Below are 21,035 nucleotides of genomic sequence, written 5' to 3' on the forward strand. Positions count from 1 at the left end.
AGTGATAGAGTTGGGATTGTTCAGCCTGGAGAAGAGAAGGCTGAGGGGAGACCTTATTGCAGCCTTTCAGTACTTAAATGTGGCTTATAAGAAAGATGGAGACAAATCTTTTAGTAGGGCCTGTTGTGATAGGACAACGGGTAAAGGCTTTAAACTAAAAGAGGCAGAGTTAGAAAAGATGTAAGGAAGAAATTTTTTATGATGAGGGTGGTGAAACACTGGAACAGGCTGTCCAGAAAGGTGGTAGATGCCACATCCCTGAGAATTTTCAAGGTCAGCTTGGACAGGGCTCTAAACAACATGATCTAGTTGAACATGTCCTTGCTCATTGCAGGGTGGGGTTGGACTATCTCATCTTTAAAAGTTCCTTCCAACACAAACTATTCTATGATCCTAGGAACATAAAATAAATCCTTAGCTTTTAGTGATCAGAGTTTAGTATTATTAAAAAAAAAAAATCTAACCCCAAAAAACAAGTATCAGGGAAAACGAAAAAAATGTTCAAGCTGAATTCTAAGATAAATAAGAGTCTTATGACATCTCTGATTTCCAACAGAATGATGATCAATACACCATATGAGATCAATGCATAATGTTTCCATTGCTTACCACTCATATTCTTATACATCACCTATTATCAGAAATCTTCCGGGGAACAGGTATGTATATGTGACTGTCTTTAAATGTAAAGTCATTACTATATTTCCATGTTCAAGTTCAGTGACATTAATCTCTTGCAACAAAGTTGCAAATATGTTGTTACATGTCTACTAGGGTCTCACACAAAATTAAATGTACAGATTTGTATGTTCTGCAGCAAGACTCCATTAGCTGCTCTTCAAGATTTCAGCTTCTGGTCCTTAGAACCTCTAGTAAGAAAATATTGGCATTGATGACTGTTCTGTATATCTGTGCATCAGAGAGAGGCAAATGGTGTACTCATATATAGTACTTGAGACAGTCAGACATGAGAACTTAATTTGATACAAAGCTGCTTCACTGACTGCCATTACACAACTTCTTGCCGTGTGGAAATGTTAGAGAGCAATCTTTGATATAGATCCAGAAGTATCTTCAAAACAAAGTTTTTACTACTTACCAAACACAGTTGCCATGCATATTTATTTGATACAGTTTTTCAACAGATCAGATGTTACCTATTTAGAATTTCACAATTTTTAATATATTGCACTTTCTATCCTGTTATGACATTAAAATAATAGCGAGATAGCTTCAGATCTCCAGAACAGCATACTGAAGATAATAACCATCAGTCATCTGTGAGCAGATCTATAATTTTTTCTAGGCTACATTTTATAGCAAATGTCAAGCACAAGACGTTCTCAGAGATGAAAAAAATTTAAAACCTGCATATGTAGCATGCAGAGAAATCATAATACAAACTGTTCTGCAGTTTAATCCGTTCCCACAGATAGGACTATCATCTTTTACTTAGTACAGAGAATGTAGATTTAGTATTATAATTACTAAGCCCTAATATTGCTAAGCAGTTTTAACATCAGCCAACATAAGATAGTAATACTTGCATACATGAATATATGCAGTAAGACAGAATTATAGCCTGTTTAGAATAAGATGGCATCTATTTGCTCTCTCTCTATTCCTCTTTTACTGTAAGGCTGAATTTTTCTCACTACTTTCATTGTTAGAGTACAATATCATGATAAGACATTCAAGTCACAACACCAGAAAATGTTCTCATACCAAGTTCAAATATGTACCATCAATAAAAGCTCTCTGGTAAGATACTCAAAGATGGAGGAAAATAAGAAGAAGGATTAAGATTTGGAAAGAAGCAGAAGCAAACTACTGGGTTTTTTCAGTTCTGGAGGGTAAAAGGGACCAAAAGAAAATGCATAACAAAACAGTCATTACTAACAGGCAAAAAATATCTTAAATATCCTTTAATATCTTTTCAAAATACTCAACAAAAAAGGCAAAACAGAATCTGAGACCTACACAAGATCTCTGACTTACCATATTGATGGTGCTTCTGTTCCACTGATCTCTAAGAAGTCATATCCTTCCTCTAACTGGAAGTCAGTAAAGACCAAAGCAATGGTATCTCCTGGTTCAGCCAATATGGTCCAGGTGCAATCGGCATTATTTTCATACTCAGAAGGGAAGTGAGGACTTGAAATTGTTCCACTTGTCCCACGTAGTGTCCCTCCACAAGCTCCTTCAGCTGATAAGCAGAATATCAATTACTAGTACAGCTGCACTTTAAACAAGTGAAGCATCATCCTTGCTTCTGCCATAGCAAACCCAGTTCTTCCCTTCTGCATGTAGAATACCCAAAAAATATATGCACACAGAGAAACAAACCACTATCTATTTGAACAGACTATAACACTTTCTGGCCTTTAAACTGCAGAGACTTTTGGTTGGGGTTTTTTGACTTTTTTTCCTTGTTGGTAACACCTTAGTGCCAGGCCAAATGAGGATAACATTAGCAGAGATACCCAGCATAAGATGATTTAGAGAACCTGTACTTTGGCTCTGTAAAAGTGTCCACTGAAGAAGCCTCAGAAAGAACTGGGCAGAGAATCACAGAAATACAGTTAGTGTCTCTGTGATATAAAATCTAAAATATTGAACATTTATTTTCTAAAGATCCATCTCATTTCTTATAACTATAAAAAACTGCAGAAAAAAAATATTCTTACAGATTTAAAAGCTGTGCTACATTAGGAAGCATTCATAAAATCATACTAGCCATTCTCAAGCTTTTTGTTCTGAATCAGCATGCTTACAGATGCCAAAAAAATTCAGAATGTTTTGTTGCCAGATGGGCCTTCCAAGGTTCACATATCATCAGATAATAACATGTATTTTTAATGGTTATTAACTAAATTTCAAAAAATACACAGCATAGGAATTCCCTGCTACGCCTGTTAATATGTTGCCAAAGGATTCTTGTACTCTTCCTTGCCCCACTAGGTTTCACTGCTGATTTTTATTAGCATTGGGTATTAGAACATATAATTAAAAAAAACCAACAAAGCATGTCATCCATATTACTCATTAGTGTAAAAAATTAAAAATTCATCAAGTGGATTTTGGTGTGTTATAACATGGCTATGAAAGCTACAGCAATAGTAATTAAAACTATTTCTGCATAGGTGAATGATTAGAAGTATTTCATTTTTATCTGTTTCATCCTCTTACCGCTATTATTAGGTATTATTTATGTACTATAAGGGCGCATGGAGATTTAAAGACAAATAGCTTGGCAAGGTGCATGACACAAGGAACTTACAGGCTTATTAGGATAATAACTGAATAGCCAATTAAGACAACAGAGAGGGGTAGGAGCAGAACTGCTCTTCTCAATCACAGTTGAAAGTCTGTCAGTGAAAGTAAGTTTTAAAGGAAGATTTGAAGGAGAAAGGATTCATCTGAATCAAAGGAAGAGGAATACTGTGGTTGGACATTAAAAAAAGGAGACTATTACAAGAGGATAAATAGCTAATAAGGGAGTGAAATAAAAGGAAGGATTGGGAGGAGAAAGGCAGAAACAGAATAATTTCTTTAAGTATGGACCATTAATTTGACTAAAAAGAGGAGAGAAGGCTGCTGAAGAGATTTATATGCAAAGCAAATTCTGACATAAAGGAATGTAACATAACCTTAGCTACCAAAGCCTTATTGAGTTTCATGATTTCCTGGCACAGAGATTTCTCAGAGGATGATAGGTGTTTTCAATAAATTTCATATCTTACTTTCTGGACCCTGATATTTATGTGTTCTTTTTTAAATGAAGAAGATCTATGGGTGGAATAGTTCTACACTCCTGAAAGATGTCTTTTTGTTGGTGAAATCAGGCCATTTCTGTGATTCCTCTCTCAATTCCTGGATTTTTATACAGTGCATATTGAAAGGGCCATTGTGCAACTGAGGAATGAAAGAGGAAAGGAAGTGAAAATTAAAGAACTTATGGATATAGTCGAGGATCAGAGTCAAAATTCTTGGTGCATAATATATGTAAAGATTACAATCATTTAAAAACTACTGTAAATCTATAATAAATCAGAAAGGAGACACGAGGTTTGTTATCCAATAAGATCTAAAATGACCATTTTTTCCTTTTTTTTTTTTTAAAGAAAAATAATATAGCTTTTAAGAACTTCAGATCATCATGTAACACAGCAAAGAAAAACAAATTAACTTCATTCATCCTGTGCCAATACTTCAGTACAGAAACTAACACTGAGTTATTGATTTCCACTGCGGTCATCAACAGTATCAGAGTTTGAATGAACCATCAAAACCCAAAACCTGATGATTTCCACTGTCTCTTTTTTTCAGACTTTCTACATGTTCATATTTTGTCATAACAGTATGGGTTGTTCTTTTTTTAGAAAAAAAGAATCAAAATGTAAGAGCATGAAATCCAGATAGTAATGCATACAGGTTCTACTTGTGTTCCTGAAAGCCAGCAAGCAGGTTTTTTGCATCCAGGGTAACCAGCAAGATGTGCAAAATTCAAAATCAGCCATAACTCTTTGGTACTAGCTGCTTGCTATTAAATTTTGTTATGACAACATTGTCAGTGACACCATCTCCCACTGTTTATACTGACATTAAGTAACATGCTAGTGGTAATTACAATTCTACTCAGTGTTTCTGCTGCAGAGCCCTTGAATAAGCTCTGAGCTCTTAAAGCTCTGAATTTTACAGATGACAAGGAAGGCTTATGTAGTTGATTATTTCTGGCAATCAGATGCAGAAATCTAAATTTATACATTGTTCATTATCACTGAAGGCCAAAGAAACTCAGGCTACTACAGATATCTGCCAGAGGGATGTACAGCTTTTTAATATATTCATAATGCCATTTCAAAGAGGTTTTCAAGAAACCAAGTTAGCTCAGAAACAGAAAGGGAACATTAGTCAGGTAATACCACTGAAACTAACTCGGACCAGAAAGTATTTTCTCTCTGGCAGATGTGGATGTGTTAGGGAAAGACTGCTGCAAAAGCAGCTGCACAGAATGATCTTCCCTCTGACATACTTCCCATGTTCCAGGAGCCTGTGGTTTGGGGACTTCTTTCATCATAGGTGGCAGCCAGGCTAAGATAACCAGACTGTTGAATGATAAAATGTAATAAATTGCCTAAGAGCGAGCACAGGCAGGCAGGATGTGACCACACTGCTCAGAGGGTAGGAGACATAAACTGTTCAAGCACATGCTGTGTTTCACCAGCTGGCCCCAGAGCTAGCTGACCTCCCTGGACTGATCGTCTTTCTTGGTCTTGGCCTTCTGTATGTTGTACCTTTGTTAGAGCTAGAACAGTGCTTGGGAATCTCAGTTCATCACTGTGCTTATAGTAATTTGCTAGCAGATAGTGCCTCAGGCTTCATAAATTCAAACTCTAAGTGATTAACAAATTGCATTTTTAAATGTGCAAATAATTAATTCCAAACACTCATGGTTATTTTCAAGTTGTAAGCAACCGCACAAAGTGCTGTTTGTATCAGTATAAATGACTACTTGAAGTATAAAGCTACAAACATTTGGATCTCTCAGTAGTCAGGAATTGAGTGCTCTGAATTTAGAGAATATTCATCTTATAGAAAGCACACATACAAACATATGGCTGGCATCACTTGACTAAAAACATATATACTGTATAAATGTGTAGCTTAGATAAAACAGATAAACATATCCATAAAGTTAATGTATGTAAAAATCAAAACAATCACTGAGGAACCATGGCAGTCAATGAAAACATCTCACATTTTTCTTCAAACTAGAAAGAGTCATTTCACCAACAATAACAATCTGACAATTTTGGTAAGCTGTGTTTTGCATAAATTAGATCTTGCTACAAGTCAGATGCAAGCCCTGCTAAGCAGATATCTAAGGATGGGGTAAGAACAGAAACAGTATCTTAGAAAACTTCGTTATTGAAACTGGTTTAGATAACTTTTGAACATTCACTCATTTCTACTGGACGTTCCTTCCCACACAAACATCTTCCAGAGTGAAATGTTCTGTATTCTACACCCTTTTTTATACAAAAACTAATAAAAAGTTTATGCATATGAAAAACATTTATTGCACAATAAACAAAACCCACCCCACATTTAAAACCCATCTAACATTTCAAAATTAATTTAGGATCTGAATTTAAATGATCAGCACTGGCTATTCATCTTTAGTTTATCCTGAAAGGTCCTGATTTGAAAGATCATTTTGCTACATTACTATTGTAACAAAATTGATAGAAACATAGCTGTGACTTAAAGTACAAAATTCATAGTAATACAGTTTCTTCTTGTTATGCCATTTCCCTACCTCTTTATCACTAGCAACAGAATAGTTGCAATTCAAAACTTGAATGATATTTAATAAATCATCATCAAATGAGTCATTTTGAGTCACATTTTATAAGTCTTATCTGTTAAAGAAAAATGCAACTTTAGAGGGTTCTAAATGAACCACGGGCATACATTATTTAGCATGCCTTATTAAAAATATCACTGAAACAGTTATTTATTGAGGCTGGAGAGCAGCCCTGCAGAAAGAGATCTGGGGGCTTAGGCTGATGGCAAGTTGAATATGAGTCAACAGTGTGGCCTGGGAGCCAAAAGGGCCAATCGTGTCCTGGAGGTACATCAAGCACAGGATAGCCAGCTGCTTGAAGGGGGTGATTGTCCCACTCTACACTGCACTGGTGTGGCCCCCACCTCGAGTACAGTGTGCTGTTTTGGGTGCCTCAATATAAGAAGGACATCAAACTAGTAGAGTGTGTCCAGAGGAGGGTGACCACCAACATGGTGAATCGTCTCAAAGGCAAGACTCAGAGAGAGCAGCTGAGGATATTTGGTTTGTTCAGTTTTGAGAAGAGATGGGTGAGGGGTGACCTCACCGCAGGCTACAACTTCCTCCAGGCGGGCAGTGGAAGGGGAGGTGCTGATCTCATCTCTGGTGACCAGCAACAGGACATGTGGAAATGGAATAAAGCTGCATCAGGGGAAGTTCAAATTGAACATTAGGAAAAGGTTCTCCACTGAGAGGGTGTTTGGTCACTGGAACAGGCTCCCCAGGGAAGTGGTCCCAGCACCAAGTTTGTCAGAGTTCAAGAAGCATCTAGACAATGCTGTTAGTCAAATGGTTTATTTTTAATTAGTCCTGTGAGAATCAAGGAGTTGGACTCGATGATCCTTATGGGTCCCTTCCAACTTGAGATATTCTATGATTCTATGACTTATTCAATTCTTTACTAAATAGCATTTTTTCTGTAGTTCATTTGTGAAAAAGTAGATAATTGGACCTCATTTAATAAAATTCTGCAGTACAGAATACACATCTATGAAATAATAATGAATTATTACTTTCACAGATCCATGCTTTGGATATTTTGGAAGTGGTTAATATGAGGAGTTAGTCAAATGACTTTTTGAAAAAAGACTTTAAAATTACCATTTTAAAATGTCTTACTGACAAAAAACTAAAAACAAGCCATAGTATACCAATGCCAAGTTTAAAAATACACATTGGGATGTCAATGCCAACTGTCAAGCTGCTAAACTGCCAGATTCATAGACCAAAAAATTCATGAAGTGTAACAATGGTGTAGCATTACACATTCATCAGACAGCTCATTGATCTAATCTTGTTCCAACTGGCAACCAGCTCTTTAACCATCAAAATATTCACCTTCACTTGCTAATCTTAATATTTTAGGGGTTTATAGGCTTTATTTTGCATAGGTAAAAGCCAACACCTGTGATCCTTTTCTGTTTTTTAAAAAATATAAACTTGTCAGAAGGTTGGAGGTTTTTTTTCCCTATCATCGCTTGAATCCAGATGTACTGCATCCCAGATAAGTGCTCTAATCAGTTTGCCTCCCTTTCTCAATTTCTTCTCTTGCTGTTGATCAACTTCACATAAATTAAACACTCATTAGACCATGCATCTAAGATGAATTTTCTTCCTCTCTCCAGGGTTTTCAAAGGACACTTCAAAATAATTTGGATTGCTCTCTAAGTAGAATGGGATTTATTTTGTTAAAATTTCAGAAATTATTGTGGTTTAGAAAAATAGTGTCTATTTTACGTATATTAAAAAGTCAGATTCCTCACTTCAAGTTAATTGTATGTACAAAATAGAAACACAAACATTGTTGCAATATGTTTAGGCACCTGTGTGCACCCATTACAGCTGTAGCACTACTTCGAACATTTTGGCGGCGACGTCTCAGTAAGCTCGACCTAAGCAGACCCCAGTGGGATTGTCCTGTAGTTATTGGACATGACAGTGCTGGTCTCAGTGGGGTAGTCTTGTACTACCTGGTCCATTTTTTCTTTGTAAACATTGTGCTTAATTTAGTAGCCTTTTACAATTCTTATTTACTCTATCATATCAGCTTGTTAGATTACCAAGACCTACTCCCTATCCATCCACTCTGGAGAGGAAATCTGATCTATTTGTCAGAAAAAGTTATAGATTTTCAATAAAACAGAAATAGTGATGGGCCAGTGATATGATAATCCTCATCTGAGAATATGTTTTCATTTTCATTATAATCCCTTAAAGTAAATCTAAAACAAATTAATAACAAAGCCCTAATTTTGAAGCAAAAAAATGAAAAGGGTGTATTTTTTGAGGGCAAGTTAATGACTGTTGCAGATTTCACGTATATTTCTTTAATAAATAGGAAAGTTAATCCAGTTATTCCCAGAAGTCTACATGCATTTATGAAATCCTTCATCTTTTCATCATGCCCTTGAGGTTTGTTTTTCATTTTTAGCAAATCATTGTATCTTCCTCTGATGTCAACTTTGCTTATTTTCCTAACAGTCAGACTCAAGTCCTCTTTTTCATTCTCTGACTTTACTACATCATTCTGTGTACCTTCAGTATGTTTTCATTATACTGTTCATCTCATTTTTCACTTCCTTCTTGTCTTCCAGGCGTCTTATTGCACAGATTCAGCTTGGATCCTACAACTTTTCTTATTTTTATCAGATCCCTCCATACCTACTCATACTTGTTAGAGCAAAAATATATAAACATAAATATATGTATGTGTAAATATATATACTTATACACACATGCACATATATAAGATGTATATACTTGTAGCTGTGTCCATATCTCCATTGGGTGTGATCTTGTCCTGCAATACTGTGTAAGATATTATACAGAATATCCTATTTGCTTTTCCTGAAACACTTCTCTGATTTCTTGTCTGACCAGTAACAATTTCATCTCAATGTAAACATTGCACCGATTATTCTGAAAATGAGCAAAATTGCTCTGGCAGAATCTGCCATGTCTCTCCAGAAATTAGATTTGGGAAAATTTTCTCACTTTTTATCATGTAATGCAACATCAATAAGAAGAATTGTTGGGAAATTTTTTCTTTCCCTTTATTTTTTCTAATTTTTTTTATAAACATGGATAAATGATGGGATCATGAAATCTTCTTCTCCTCCTTATACTTATAAAATCATATTTGTCTGAACCTCAGAGGATGAGAAGAAATTACATCAAAGGATTACTTACTACATCAGAAAGTATGAATAACACCAGAAATGTCAATTTCTCTTTGCTACATGTTTTTAGAATATCAGCTCTGAATCTCTATCTTTAGTTTATCTTACTCTATAGTGAATCATAAACTCTAATTCCTTTCTCCCTTTATCTATTTTAAGAATACCTTCTTGATTATATATTTTTTACCAAAGTATTTCTCCAAAACATATTTCTTAATTCTGTAACCTAAATACTTATTACTTGATCCTTTTGGATCTTTGTGATGTATGATCTCCTTCACTGGTTTGTCTTCGTTATTTATTCTTTATTTTCCCTCCAACAAATGGGTGTCTTTTTAATGATAACATATCACCTGTTCTTCCCCTCACAGCTATTTTCATTGTGAGAAAAAGCTTACTATTGTAATATCACTAATCCAATTTGTATTCCTAATGTTAGCATCATAAAAATCTAGACACATTCAACTATAATCATCTAGGGATTCTCAAAATTACAGGGAATTGAGAACCTATTTATACAAAGTTCGTTTAGAAGTAGTCACATATCATAAATCAGCTATTAGTGAAATTACTGCAGAGAATGAAATTAACATTCAAAATGTTTCAGACTTGTACTGCACAGCATTTCAACCTCAAGATAAAGAAGGCAAATGTTTTGGATGACACTATTATGGTAGCCAAGAACAAGACAACAAATACCTTTTTAAGCCTCAGGACAAAACCCAGAAAACTAGAATTTAGGTAGGCCATTGATTCTCCCTGATAATTTTTTGTAAGCCACCTGTACAGTTTTTTTCAGAAACCCATGGCAAACTTCCTGGTTAGCTTCTAATAGCAGGAAACTCCATGGCTGCTCTTACTTACCATATGGAAAAACTCCACTAAGTTTTATTAATTACCTCATCTTTTCATAATTTGCCTTTGAAGTTTTCTCTTTCTGTGTTCTATTTTGGGTGGACTGTTTTCTTTCTTTTTCAGTTTGGAAGTTGCCAGAGTTTCAATACACAATAAAAAATTAGTTTATTGAAAGAAAACAGAAAAAAAAAAAAAAAAAAAGGCAAAAAAAAAAAGCAAACAAAAAAAAAAAAAGCAAAGCTAAAGCAAATGTCTTGACAGTCAAATTATCTAAATTTTCTAAAAATGTCATTGACCTGACTTTTGATTTCTGTTCAGAGTTTGTTCTAAGTGATCAGCAAATCTGCAGTACAGTTCAGGTCCATCACCCTCTGCATGGCTATACTTTAAAAAGAGAACCTCTGTAACTCAGCAGCCGGAAGAATAAAATCACAGAATACAAGAGTCAATGCTTCCTGAAGACCTAGTAATTCACTAGGAATTTTTTTAGCAAAAACAGCATTTGCACAGTTAGAGAATTTATAGATTACAAGACACAAGCTTCTTAATGATTCTGAAAATATTAAGCAACAAAATTGCAGAAAACAGTAATTTGCCAGCATCAGCAAAGCTAGCAGAACATACCACAGAGAACAAGGTTATTATGATTTTTTTAGTATATAAACCATGTAGCTTTAACTCTGCTATATTATCTTGCATGGATGACATGAAATTAGTTTATGGTGACAAGAATGAAGAATACCATCTGGAAACAAAACTGCAACAAAAGGTGTTTTCACAGAAAAGACAAAGGTTCTTAGAGAAACAATAGGGAAACATTTCTTGCTTGAAGACACAAATGAAGGAAAGGGGCTACTTCATGGCATATGTTCTAGACTGATAAAATCAAATAAAATATGGAATGCCTAAAACCCCTCATGAAATCTGCATTCTGCATGAACTTTAAAAATCCACTGAGTCAATGACTCAGTTCATATAAATCATTAACTATTAAATAACTTTATGGTTCTCATTTCTTGTCAGAAGTTACACAGAATTCTTTGGATTTCATGTAAGTTCTACTGGGGGTTTAGGACCCCCCTTCAATTTTTATTAATAGGTTAAATTTACAGAGTTATAAATGAAGAACAAAATTTCAGTCCTGCTAGAGATATTTGTATGCAGATTACAGAGACTTAGTGGGACAGTTCACCTGACTGGAGGGCTGCAATTGATAGATACAGGCTCTTATAAAAAGCAGGAAGAAAAGGAGAGGCTGTACCCTACAAGGGACCTGAATGAACAGATTTCTGCTGCACAACAGGCAACAAGCTCATTCTCCTGCAAGCTAGAATGAGAAGGAGAAGCCAAGAGGGAGGTCATTATGGTGAATATCAGCTACAGACCACCTGATAAATAAATGGTCAAGACCTTTAGACAACTAGAAATTTCCCAACCACAGGTTCAGGTTCTCATGGGAGACTTTAACCATCCCAACATCTGTGTGGATGGCAGCATAGCTGAGGGCAAGCAATCCACTAGATTTGAGTTTAATGGCAAGAATTTTTTAAATGCAGGCACTGGACAGGTTAACTAGGGTGTAGAGAACAAATAACCATTCAAATAAATTATAGTCAACAGCATCTGTGGTTACAATAACCATAAGCTGAAGATCCTGAGGGAAGTGAGGAAGGCATGTGGTAGAATAAACTCCTTGGACTTCATCAGAGCAGATTTCAACTTGTTTGTGAAGTGGTAGATAGGCTCGCATGAGCTGATGTCTTGAAGGGCTAAGGGGCCCAGGAGAGTTTGTTTGACTTCAAGGGCAACTCCTTTAAAGCTCAAGAATGATACATCTATTTATGTACATAAATTAGTAGGCATATCAGGAGGCTGCTGGGGCTGAACAGGAAATTGCTGGCTGAGGTGTTCTAACTGAAATGCAGAAAAAAACTAAACCAGTGTACAGAATGTAAAAACATGGACAAGCGACTTGAAAGGAATATAGAAGTATTGCTCAGTAATGCAGGGATAGAAAGAGGAAGGCTGAAGCTGAGATGTAATGAAACTGGTGAGGAATGTGAAGAACAGTCATTCTAGAAACCATTCCATAGGTGTGTCAACAACAAAAGGAAAGTGAAAGACATGGTGACCTGCTGTTCAGTGGTGTAAGTGACCTTGTGATGAAGACATGGAAAACACTGAGGCACTTGATGTCCCCTTCACTTCTCTCTTCATTAGTAAAGGCTGCCCTAAGGTCTCCCTATTCTCAATAAAATGTATAAGTTTTGGGGAGAAAAACAGTAGCCACAGCACAGGGGAAACAATACAAGGAACTATAGAATTAAACAGGGTATGTGCAAGTTCATGGTACTTAACAGTATGCACCTAAGGGGTTTTGGTGTTCCACAGTGTGAGGCTTCTCTGTATCATCTCTGAAAGGTTGTGACAATCAAAGGTGATTCCCAGTGACTGGAAAAAAAGATCATTTTTCATTTTTCATTTTAAAAAAAAGCAAAGATCCTAGAAACTGTGTATCTGTCAAGTTCACCTCAGATCTCCAGAAAATTATGGTAAAAGTATTTATGAAAACAATTCCAAAGCACACAAAGGACAAAAAGGTGAACAGGCACAGTCAGCTTTTTACAATGCAAATCATCATTGGCTATCTGACTGCCTTCTTTGATGAAAGGATATAGATTGACTTTAACAATGTTTTCACAACACAGCTCCCCAGTATATCCTTGTAGTCAAATTGAGAGCGTATGGACTGGATGGGTGGACTATTATCTGAGTGAAAGACTGGAACATCAGGTTCAGACTGCAGAGACCAATTCTTTAAAGTCAAGCTAGTGGTCAGTGACTTGCAGCTTTCCCCAAGGATTCAGACTGGGGCTGAGTTTACGTATCTTCACCATGTATCTGCAGTACGGGATTGAATGCACCCTGACAAGGTTTGCAGATGGTATCCTGAATGGCAGGACTGTCATTCAGACAGCTTTGACAACCGGCTTTGACAGGCTGGAATAAAGATAGGAATTTCATGAAATTCCAGAACAGAAATGCAAATTTCTATACCTGGAACAGGATCATCCCATGCAAATAATATTTGCTAGGTGTCAGATTTGACAAAATGACCTGAGGTCCTGGTGAAACACAAGATGATTCAGTGGTGCACTTGTGCAGCATAGGAGGTTACTGGGTTGCATGAGCAAGAACACAGCCAGCAGCTAAAGTGAGAGGGTTAAAGAGAATTTATCTGCTTTACACTCAGGAGGCCCCATCTGGAATGCTGTGTCCACCCTAGGGTCCCCCAGTACAAAAGAGACACTGACACGGACAGACTAAACAAGTCCAGAGAAGGGCCACTAAAATGGTTAAGATGATGAAGAACATGATGTATGAGACTAGAGAATGAGGGAAAGGGATTTTTCAGCCTTGACAAGAGGAGGCTATGAGAAAATCTAACTATGCTGTTTAGAAAAGATGGAGCCAGAATCTTTCCATAGGTCCACATCAGGAGAAGAGTAAATGGACATAATCTGTAAAAAGATAATTCAAATTGGAGATGAGAATGAGGGCAGCTAAGCATTAGAACAGATTTCCAGAGAGGCTTCAGAATCTCCATCCATGGAGATATTAAAATTTCAACCGGGCAAAGACCTGGAAAAACTTACTGAACTTTGGAGTTATTCATGCTTTGAGCAGGAGTTGGACTCAAAGGATCACCAGAAGTCTGCTTCAAAGATTATATGGTTGAAGATTTCAAGTTTCTTCTTCCTTGGAGAAAGTTTCCAAAAGCAGAAACTTGCAAAAGCATTTCCCAGATGCTGCTTTCAAACTACTATAGCTATTGCCCATGTAAATTAAAAGGAAAAAAGATAGATAGATAGATAGATAGATAGATAGATAGATAACATCTACCTCTGAATTTAAACTCTGGAGAGTCATTGCTTCTGAATTATCCTTCCAGTTTTAAATGGTAAAGAATTTTAGACAGTACATTAGCACATTTACATTTAGAAACTAAAAAAAATCTGAAAAACCTCAAAATAAATTTATTTAATCTGCTGTTTTAATATTGTCTTAATATTTTAAAGATATTTCATGTCTTCATTTTTACCTCTGCAAAAAGGAACTGGAAAATCCCATGATGCACCATTTCCAGGACTCACAATACATGTCAACATGGCATGGCCTTCTAGGATGTAACCAGAGATACAGCTATATCGGATTTTATCTCCAATGTTGAATCTTGTTCCATGAAGTACTCCTTTAGGTATTTCTCCTGGGTTGCCACAAGTATGACTAGGTAATACTGTCAAAAGAAAGAAGGAAACATGTTACAGTTAAAATCCACAGAAGTAATAAATTGTAATTAAATAATTCATTTTATTATTATTTTTTAAAACAGTATTCTTTATACAAATAAGGCAAAATTAGGCTAGGGAATGTACTTTCACAAAAGATTTCAGTTTATAATAGTCATCACTTTCAAAGCTAATTTCAAACTCCCTTCTTAGTTTAACAGTTCTTCAGGAAAATTCCTTACAGATCTATTTTCAAACAAAATATCCTATAAATCTTGCTGTTTCTCTCATAACTCCAAATTAAGTAAAATAAGTTATTATTAATTCTTTTTTTTTTTTAAATGCAAAAATATTCTTACAACATCAGTATGGATCCAGACAGTAGAAGGCACTTCATGTACAGTTTTCATTTTAGTTGACAGAATAGCAATTTAAAAGAATCCAATAATTAACTGGTCTCTGACAGTAAATTAAAGTCTAAAGTAGATTTTAAAAGTTTGATTTTCTGCTTATTTTCAAATTACTCCAGGTTTTAGAAACTAAATTAAGTCAATCTTTGTTAACAGAAATAAATTATGAAAGGAAAAAACGACTAAGCCGTGACTTTGGACTGATATGAATGGTTATACTTATTTTCTTTTTTACTGCAGAAAGTTACTTCCGTTTGTAAGCATTAGTTATTTGGAAGAGATTGTCTTAACTAGTTATCAGTTTAAAGATGATACTCCTCCACCTGTGAAAAGCAAAAGTGTGTTTTGAGGAGGACGAAAATGGAATTTTTTTTTGTTCTTGATCTCATTTGAAAGTTATTAATGGCATGCCATTTCTTTCATTGAAGTAGTATAAATTAAAATTGTTTAATTTCCTTTAGAACAGAACAAGTAAGTGCAGGAAGTTGAAATATATCTTGAACAGAGCACAAAAGATAAATGCATTCATCAAAGAAATGGTGGTCTGAAATGCTCACATATAGTTCAGGTATCGTTTCAGAAACCACATGTTTCATGGACAAATTATTTCACCCCATACTTCTCTCTTTCTTTACTCTACCCATCTGCAGAATAAACATAACCATATTAACCTCCCTAACCTGCATGTTGAGAGGATTAATTACTCAATACATACACATCCACAGAGTGTTGTAAAGCATTGTATCAATGTATCAATGCTAATTAAGGCCCATTATACCATGTAAGTTCAATTATTGAATGCACACCCTTAAATTCATTACTCTAACAGTTAGTCACAGTGGCATTTAAATGAACATAATTACACTTAAGTTACACCTAGATTATACAGGAAAATATTGAAAAGGCCAAAAACCATAAAGCTAAAATCATTAAAAGAGAGAACACTTTCACCCACAATATTCTTTTATGAAAAAAATACCAAAACCTTCTATAAATATTAACAAGGTAATAAAAGCCACATAACACGCTAATGAATTGTGAGTTAGATTATTCTACCAATGTTGCAGATCAGACCTCTAAGATTTCTGTGCATTACAGAAACTACTTAAAGTTGCTGAGTGAGTAGCTACCAAAGCTAGAAGCAAACAATGATACCCAACTTCTTTTGTGCTTTTTGAGCAGCCTTAATAGAATAGGATATTTATTTGGATGTGTTCATACACACTGGAAAGAGAGTCAGTGTTTGATTCATATCAAACATAAGGTATATAAAATATAAAATAAAGGAAGTTATATAATTGGAATAAAATAAATATAATAATTTACATTCTAAAAAGTTAGCAACAACGATCCATTATATGATACAGTATATATTGCTATATGCTGTTATATGTTTTACAGCACAATTAAAAACTGCTACATCTTGGCAAATTTTCCACTGTTTGCTGCTTTAGTAATGGTGGGTTAATACAGGTAATTTTGCAAGAAAATTCAAACAACTAAAAATTTGTTACATGGTTTGACACAGCAGAATACCTGCATTTGATACAAGAACCCTTCTTTCTGTTATTTTCAAACCATAACATTTTTACAGAACACCAGTATGAAGTAGTTTCAGCATAAGATCTGAGGCATGCAGCGATATTTCTACAAGCCAAAACCCAGCATTTATTTTTATGAGTGGGTGTGTTATCTAGGGGGAAAAAAAAAAAAAAAAAAAAAAAAAAAGTGCTTTATTCAAAGATACTATGATTTCTGATATACTGCATTCCTAAGGAAAACACATCACAGAAAATCTGTATCTGCCATATACATGACAACTGGCACTGCTTAACTGTTAAAATTGTACTGCAGCAAATCAGTTTTTGATCTGTGTAAAGGTTGCCTACAATATGAAGCTTTTCTGCCTCTTCTAACCACAAGCTCTACCAAGAACCCCAAGAACAAAATGAGACTGGGCATCCTGAAACTGGCATACATTTTACCACAACCTCCTAAAAGCAAGTAAAAGATCAGTGATCTGAGAATGACAGCCATGTTCAATAATACATGTAATAGTTCACAGGATTTCACCACTTGTCAAGATTAAGCATTCAACTACATTATTTATGTGCTTTTCTAAAACTTTGATTGAAGTATATTGAGGTACCTGCACAGTGTCATCTGCACAGACTTTATTGCTTCTAGTCTGAACCTAAAATGAATTATCCTTTGAAAGCTCCTAACAGTAACCAAAATAGTTTTATCTTTGGATTATAAGAGTTCTAGGTGGCCAAAGCTATCATATGCAAAGGTTATATATGTCCATCAGGTTTTACCATCATTGCCAAGTTTTCAGTAGAAGACCCATATTTTTCTGTAGTGTTACTGAGGTCTACAGCCAGTAGGACTGAGAATCTGCAGCCACTCCCTGGAGGGGGCTCACAGAATCACCAGTGTACCCAGCACCTTTCATTATCAAGATGCTTGATTTATGAAATAATTTGATGTTCACTGTGTATTGAGAATAATTATAAATGATACTACACAGAAGCACTGAAGGTAATGGTTTTTTTATATTGACCTAACATTATAGTGTTCTCAGATAGCAAGTTTTGTCTTTTTTCTTCACTCAAGTCCTCCCCAGGTTTGAAAGGAAAAAAAAAAAAAAAAAATTAAAAAAAAAAAATATTTTGGAAAGGAATCTGTTATTTTAAAAGCAAAAATATGTACAACGGGATAGACGAGCAGATCCATCTCCTAAGATAATCTTCACCATTACGACAAACGTAAGAACCTGTGTGGATTTCACTTTCTAGCACAGATCAATCTGGAGCACTGTGCAGTAAAATTTATTAATGAAATTAAAGCTAAAAGATAGGCCTTCCTCATACATTACCTGTATCTTTCTAGACAGTAGAACTGTTTGACAAATTTATATGACCGAAATCCATAATGCAACTTATTGATTAAATAAAGTGCCAAAGGTTTTAACTCACTATTTAAACTAACTATGCACATTATATATTTCTTTAGAAAAGTATTAAAACCATCGTAATGTGTATGCTAAATCGTAACATTAATATTCATTATCAGATATTGGCAAAAGAATATTGTTGCCGAGGAGAGGGGCTCCGAAGAGGAGGACAGGGGCGGGGGACCCTCCTGAAAGCATCAAAAACTCACGGCAAAACCACAAGACGTGAAGGCAGAAGCCCAGGGCAGAGGGAGAGCCTCAAGTCACCTCCCCCCTGAGCAGGAACAGTGAGCTGCTGCTGACGAGGGCATCGGGGACTCAGAGCGGGCAGAGACTGGAGTGACGAGGCCCCACGGCCCTCATGGACAAGAGCAGCCCCCAGGGAGCGCAGCGCCCAGGGCGGCAAACAGGGCCTGGTGTGTCAGAAGGGCGAGGCACGGCAGTTTGCGCCACAGTTTGCGCGGACAGGGCGCAGTCCTCTCCGGGGTCTAGAACTTATCTGAGCTAGTTGCATCTTATCATCCTTCACGAATAGACTGAACCATGGTCTCCATTCATGTGAAAAACCACCGCCAGAAAGAACATGGTGACCCAGACGGAGCTGCCACGCAAACACACAGCAGTTGTATCTGGTGCAGGGTCTGGAGCACAGGTCGTACAGGGAGCAGCTGAGGGAACTGGGGGTGTTTAGTCTGGAGAAGAGGAGGCTGAGGGGAGACCTCATAGCCCTCTACAGCTCCCTGAAAGGAGATGGCAGGGAGCTGGGGATGAGTCTCCTTAACCAAGTATTAAGCGATAAGACAAGAGGTAATGGCCTCAAATTGGGCCATGGAAGGTTTAGACTAGATATTAGGAAGCATTTCTTCACAAAACGGGTTGTTAGGCATTGGAATGGGCTGCCCAGGGAGTAGTGGAGTCCCCATCCCTGGAGGTGTTTAAGAGTTGGGTTGACACAGCGCCTAAGGATATGGTGTAGTTGGGAACTGTCAGTGCTGGGTTAACGGTTGGACGAGAAGATCTTCAAGGTCCTTTCCAACCTACATGATTCTGTGATTCTGTGAGTACACCACAGCAGGACTTGAAAACATAGCAGAGAAATGGCACCATTTTTGATGATATATGAATAATCAATTAAAGGTTTTTAAACAAACTTGTATTTAACAAATTGCTCATTCTCAGAGGGCCTGTCTTAGATTATTTTTTACAAATCCTTTTCAGTACTCTTTCTGAATCTAAACTCCATATTTATTTGCAACAGAGGCCACCTGAAGGCATATTCACAGCACCTTAAACATAATAATCCTTTGTTTTCACTTATGAAGAGTTTCTTTTATTTTGTTGAATATATTAGGTTTCATCACCTAACCCTTTCTGATTTATTGTTGTGGCAGGTGCATCCGCCCAATGAAAGCAGAGCTTCTTGGTTGCTGAAGTGTGCCAGCTCCTGGCTGCCTTTGTTCTCAGGGCCTCACAGTAATCGGGGCCTTTGGCCAGTGGGAGCCGCTGTTGACTACAAGTCAGATTGGGCCTGGGGATCACTGGAGTCCCCTGGGGGAGCCATTTGGAGCTCATCCCCTGGAGCAGCAGCTGCGGTTGAGGACGCTGCCCTGAGCAGGTCCTCGAGCTTGAGAGTCCCCACTTATCAGGTGAGTGATAAAGCATTTTGGGTTGCCGTTAAACCCTAAGGAGTGGTGCTTTGTTCTGCATTTTGGGTTGCTGTTAAACTCTAGGAAGTCATTCTGTTCTCTCACAGACACTTGAAACTAATTTACAGAGAGCTAGTTAATTGTGTTAATTTTTTTTTTTATTTTTGGTCATTGGTTGTTTATTTGAGAGCCCTTGTAACAATCGTAACAGAGAAATCACCTAAAGTTAGACAGCAGTTGCTGATAAAGAAAAAACAAAATATAAATTGTAGCTGTCACTGAATTGAATAAACTCTTGAGTTGCTAGTTTATTCCATCTAAGTTTTCTTACTGTGGTTACCACACTAGAATGCAAGAGTCTGTCAATACACAATAAGCAATGCCTATACATTTCTCCCATGTTTACTTCAAATCATGACATTATGACAACAACTGGAGCTGTGATACCTTGTTTTGGTAAGATTTTTTTTGTACTTTGGTTTAAAAGGTCAAGTTAAAAAAAGATACTTTCTAATAAATTCCGAAAGTTTTGAGGTCTCTGGCAGCCTGACTCCTATTATTTTTTACATGAATAAGGCATCTAGATTTGTCATCAATTATAAAACTATGAAAATAAACTGGATTGTAAAGATATTCTAGAGTCCTTAATGGCAAAAAGCTCACACTGTTTATGTCACTTAAAGGTAAGAGTTTCACCCTTCTGTGAATCAGCTGCTCAGCTATTCTAGGTGAGTGACACACATGGTAGTTGGAACTTGTAGCAACATTTCAGAAAGCAGTTTAATTCAAATTAAGAAAATAGGAAGGGGAAAGAGAAAAGGAAGGAGCAAGGTGCATATTTTTTCTTCACTTACTTTGATAGCTTTACATGCTATTCATTCTTATTCCTGTTTGTCCTGAAACAAGTGGAAAACTTTTCCAGGTGGCACCTAAGTTCAGCCAAATGCAAACTTGCCTACTTTTTGCTGGTCCATAGTCCCTCTGTTAAAGTCCCCTATGTATTTCCTAACCATTACCTTCTTATATTGGTGGCCACAGGCAAAACCACACACAAAGGAAAAAGCATCACTTAGGAGGAAGTCAGAGTCCCTTGACATGGTTAACAGCTTTGCAACTACAACACTGGGAGGAATTTCAGAAGCTCTGTGGAGAAAGTCAGGGTTACAGAAAATTCAGGGCATATGTCAAGATGTTTAATAGGTGTGATGCACAGCCCATGATACTCTGTCCACATGGCTACAGTAAATGTTGTATTTTGTGGCTTCATTCATAAATAGAAGGTATACATACAACTGTATTTCCAGAGTCACAGAAGAAGAAAATAATGCTAGATTTTCTTGCAAGACTGGCA

General features: G+C 36.4%; 1 protein-coding gene across 1 annotated transcript in view; it reads right to left on the minus strand.

Annotated features, from left to right (window-relative positions):
- CSMD1 (CUB and Sushi multiple domains 1) overlaps positions 1–21,035 on the minus strand; it is a 1,262,314-nt gene that overhangs the window by 642,550 nt on the left and 598,729 nt on the right. Inside the window, exons 4-5 of the mRNA XM_074922368.1 lie at positions 14,486–14,680; positions 1,999–2,206 (exon numbers count right to left, since the gene is read on the minus strand). Of these exons, the coding sequence (XP_074778469.1) occupies positions 1,999–2,206; positions 14,486–14,680 (403 nt within the window). The remainder of the gene's footprint in view (positions 1–1,998; positions 2,207–14,485; positions 14,681–21,035) is intronic.

This window comes from Athene noctua, chromosome 1 (genome assembly GCF_965140245.1).
Source record: "Athene noctua chromosome 1, bAthNoc1.hap1.1, whole genome shotgun sequence".
Taxonomy (NCBI): domain Eukaryota; kingdom Metazoa; phylum Chordata; class Aves; order Strigiformes; family Strigidae; genus Athene; species Athene noctua.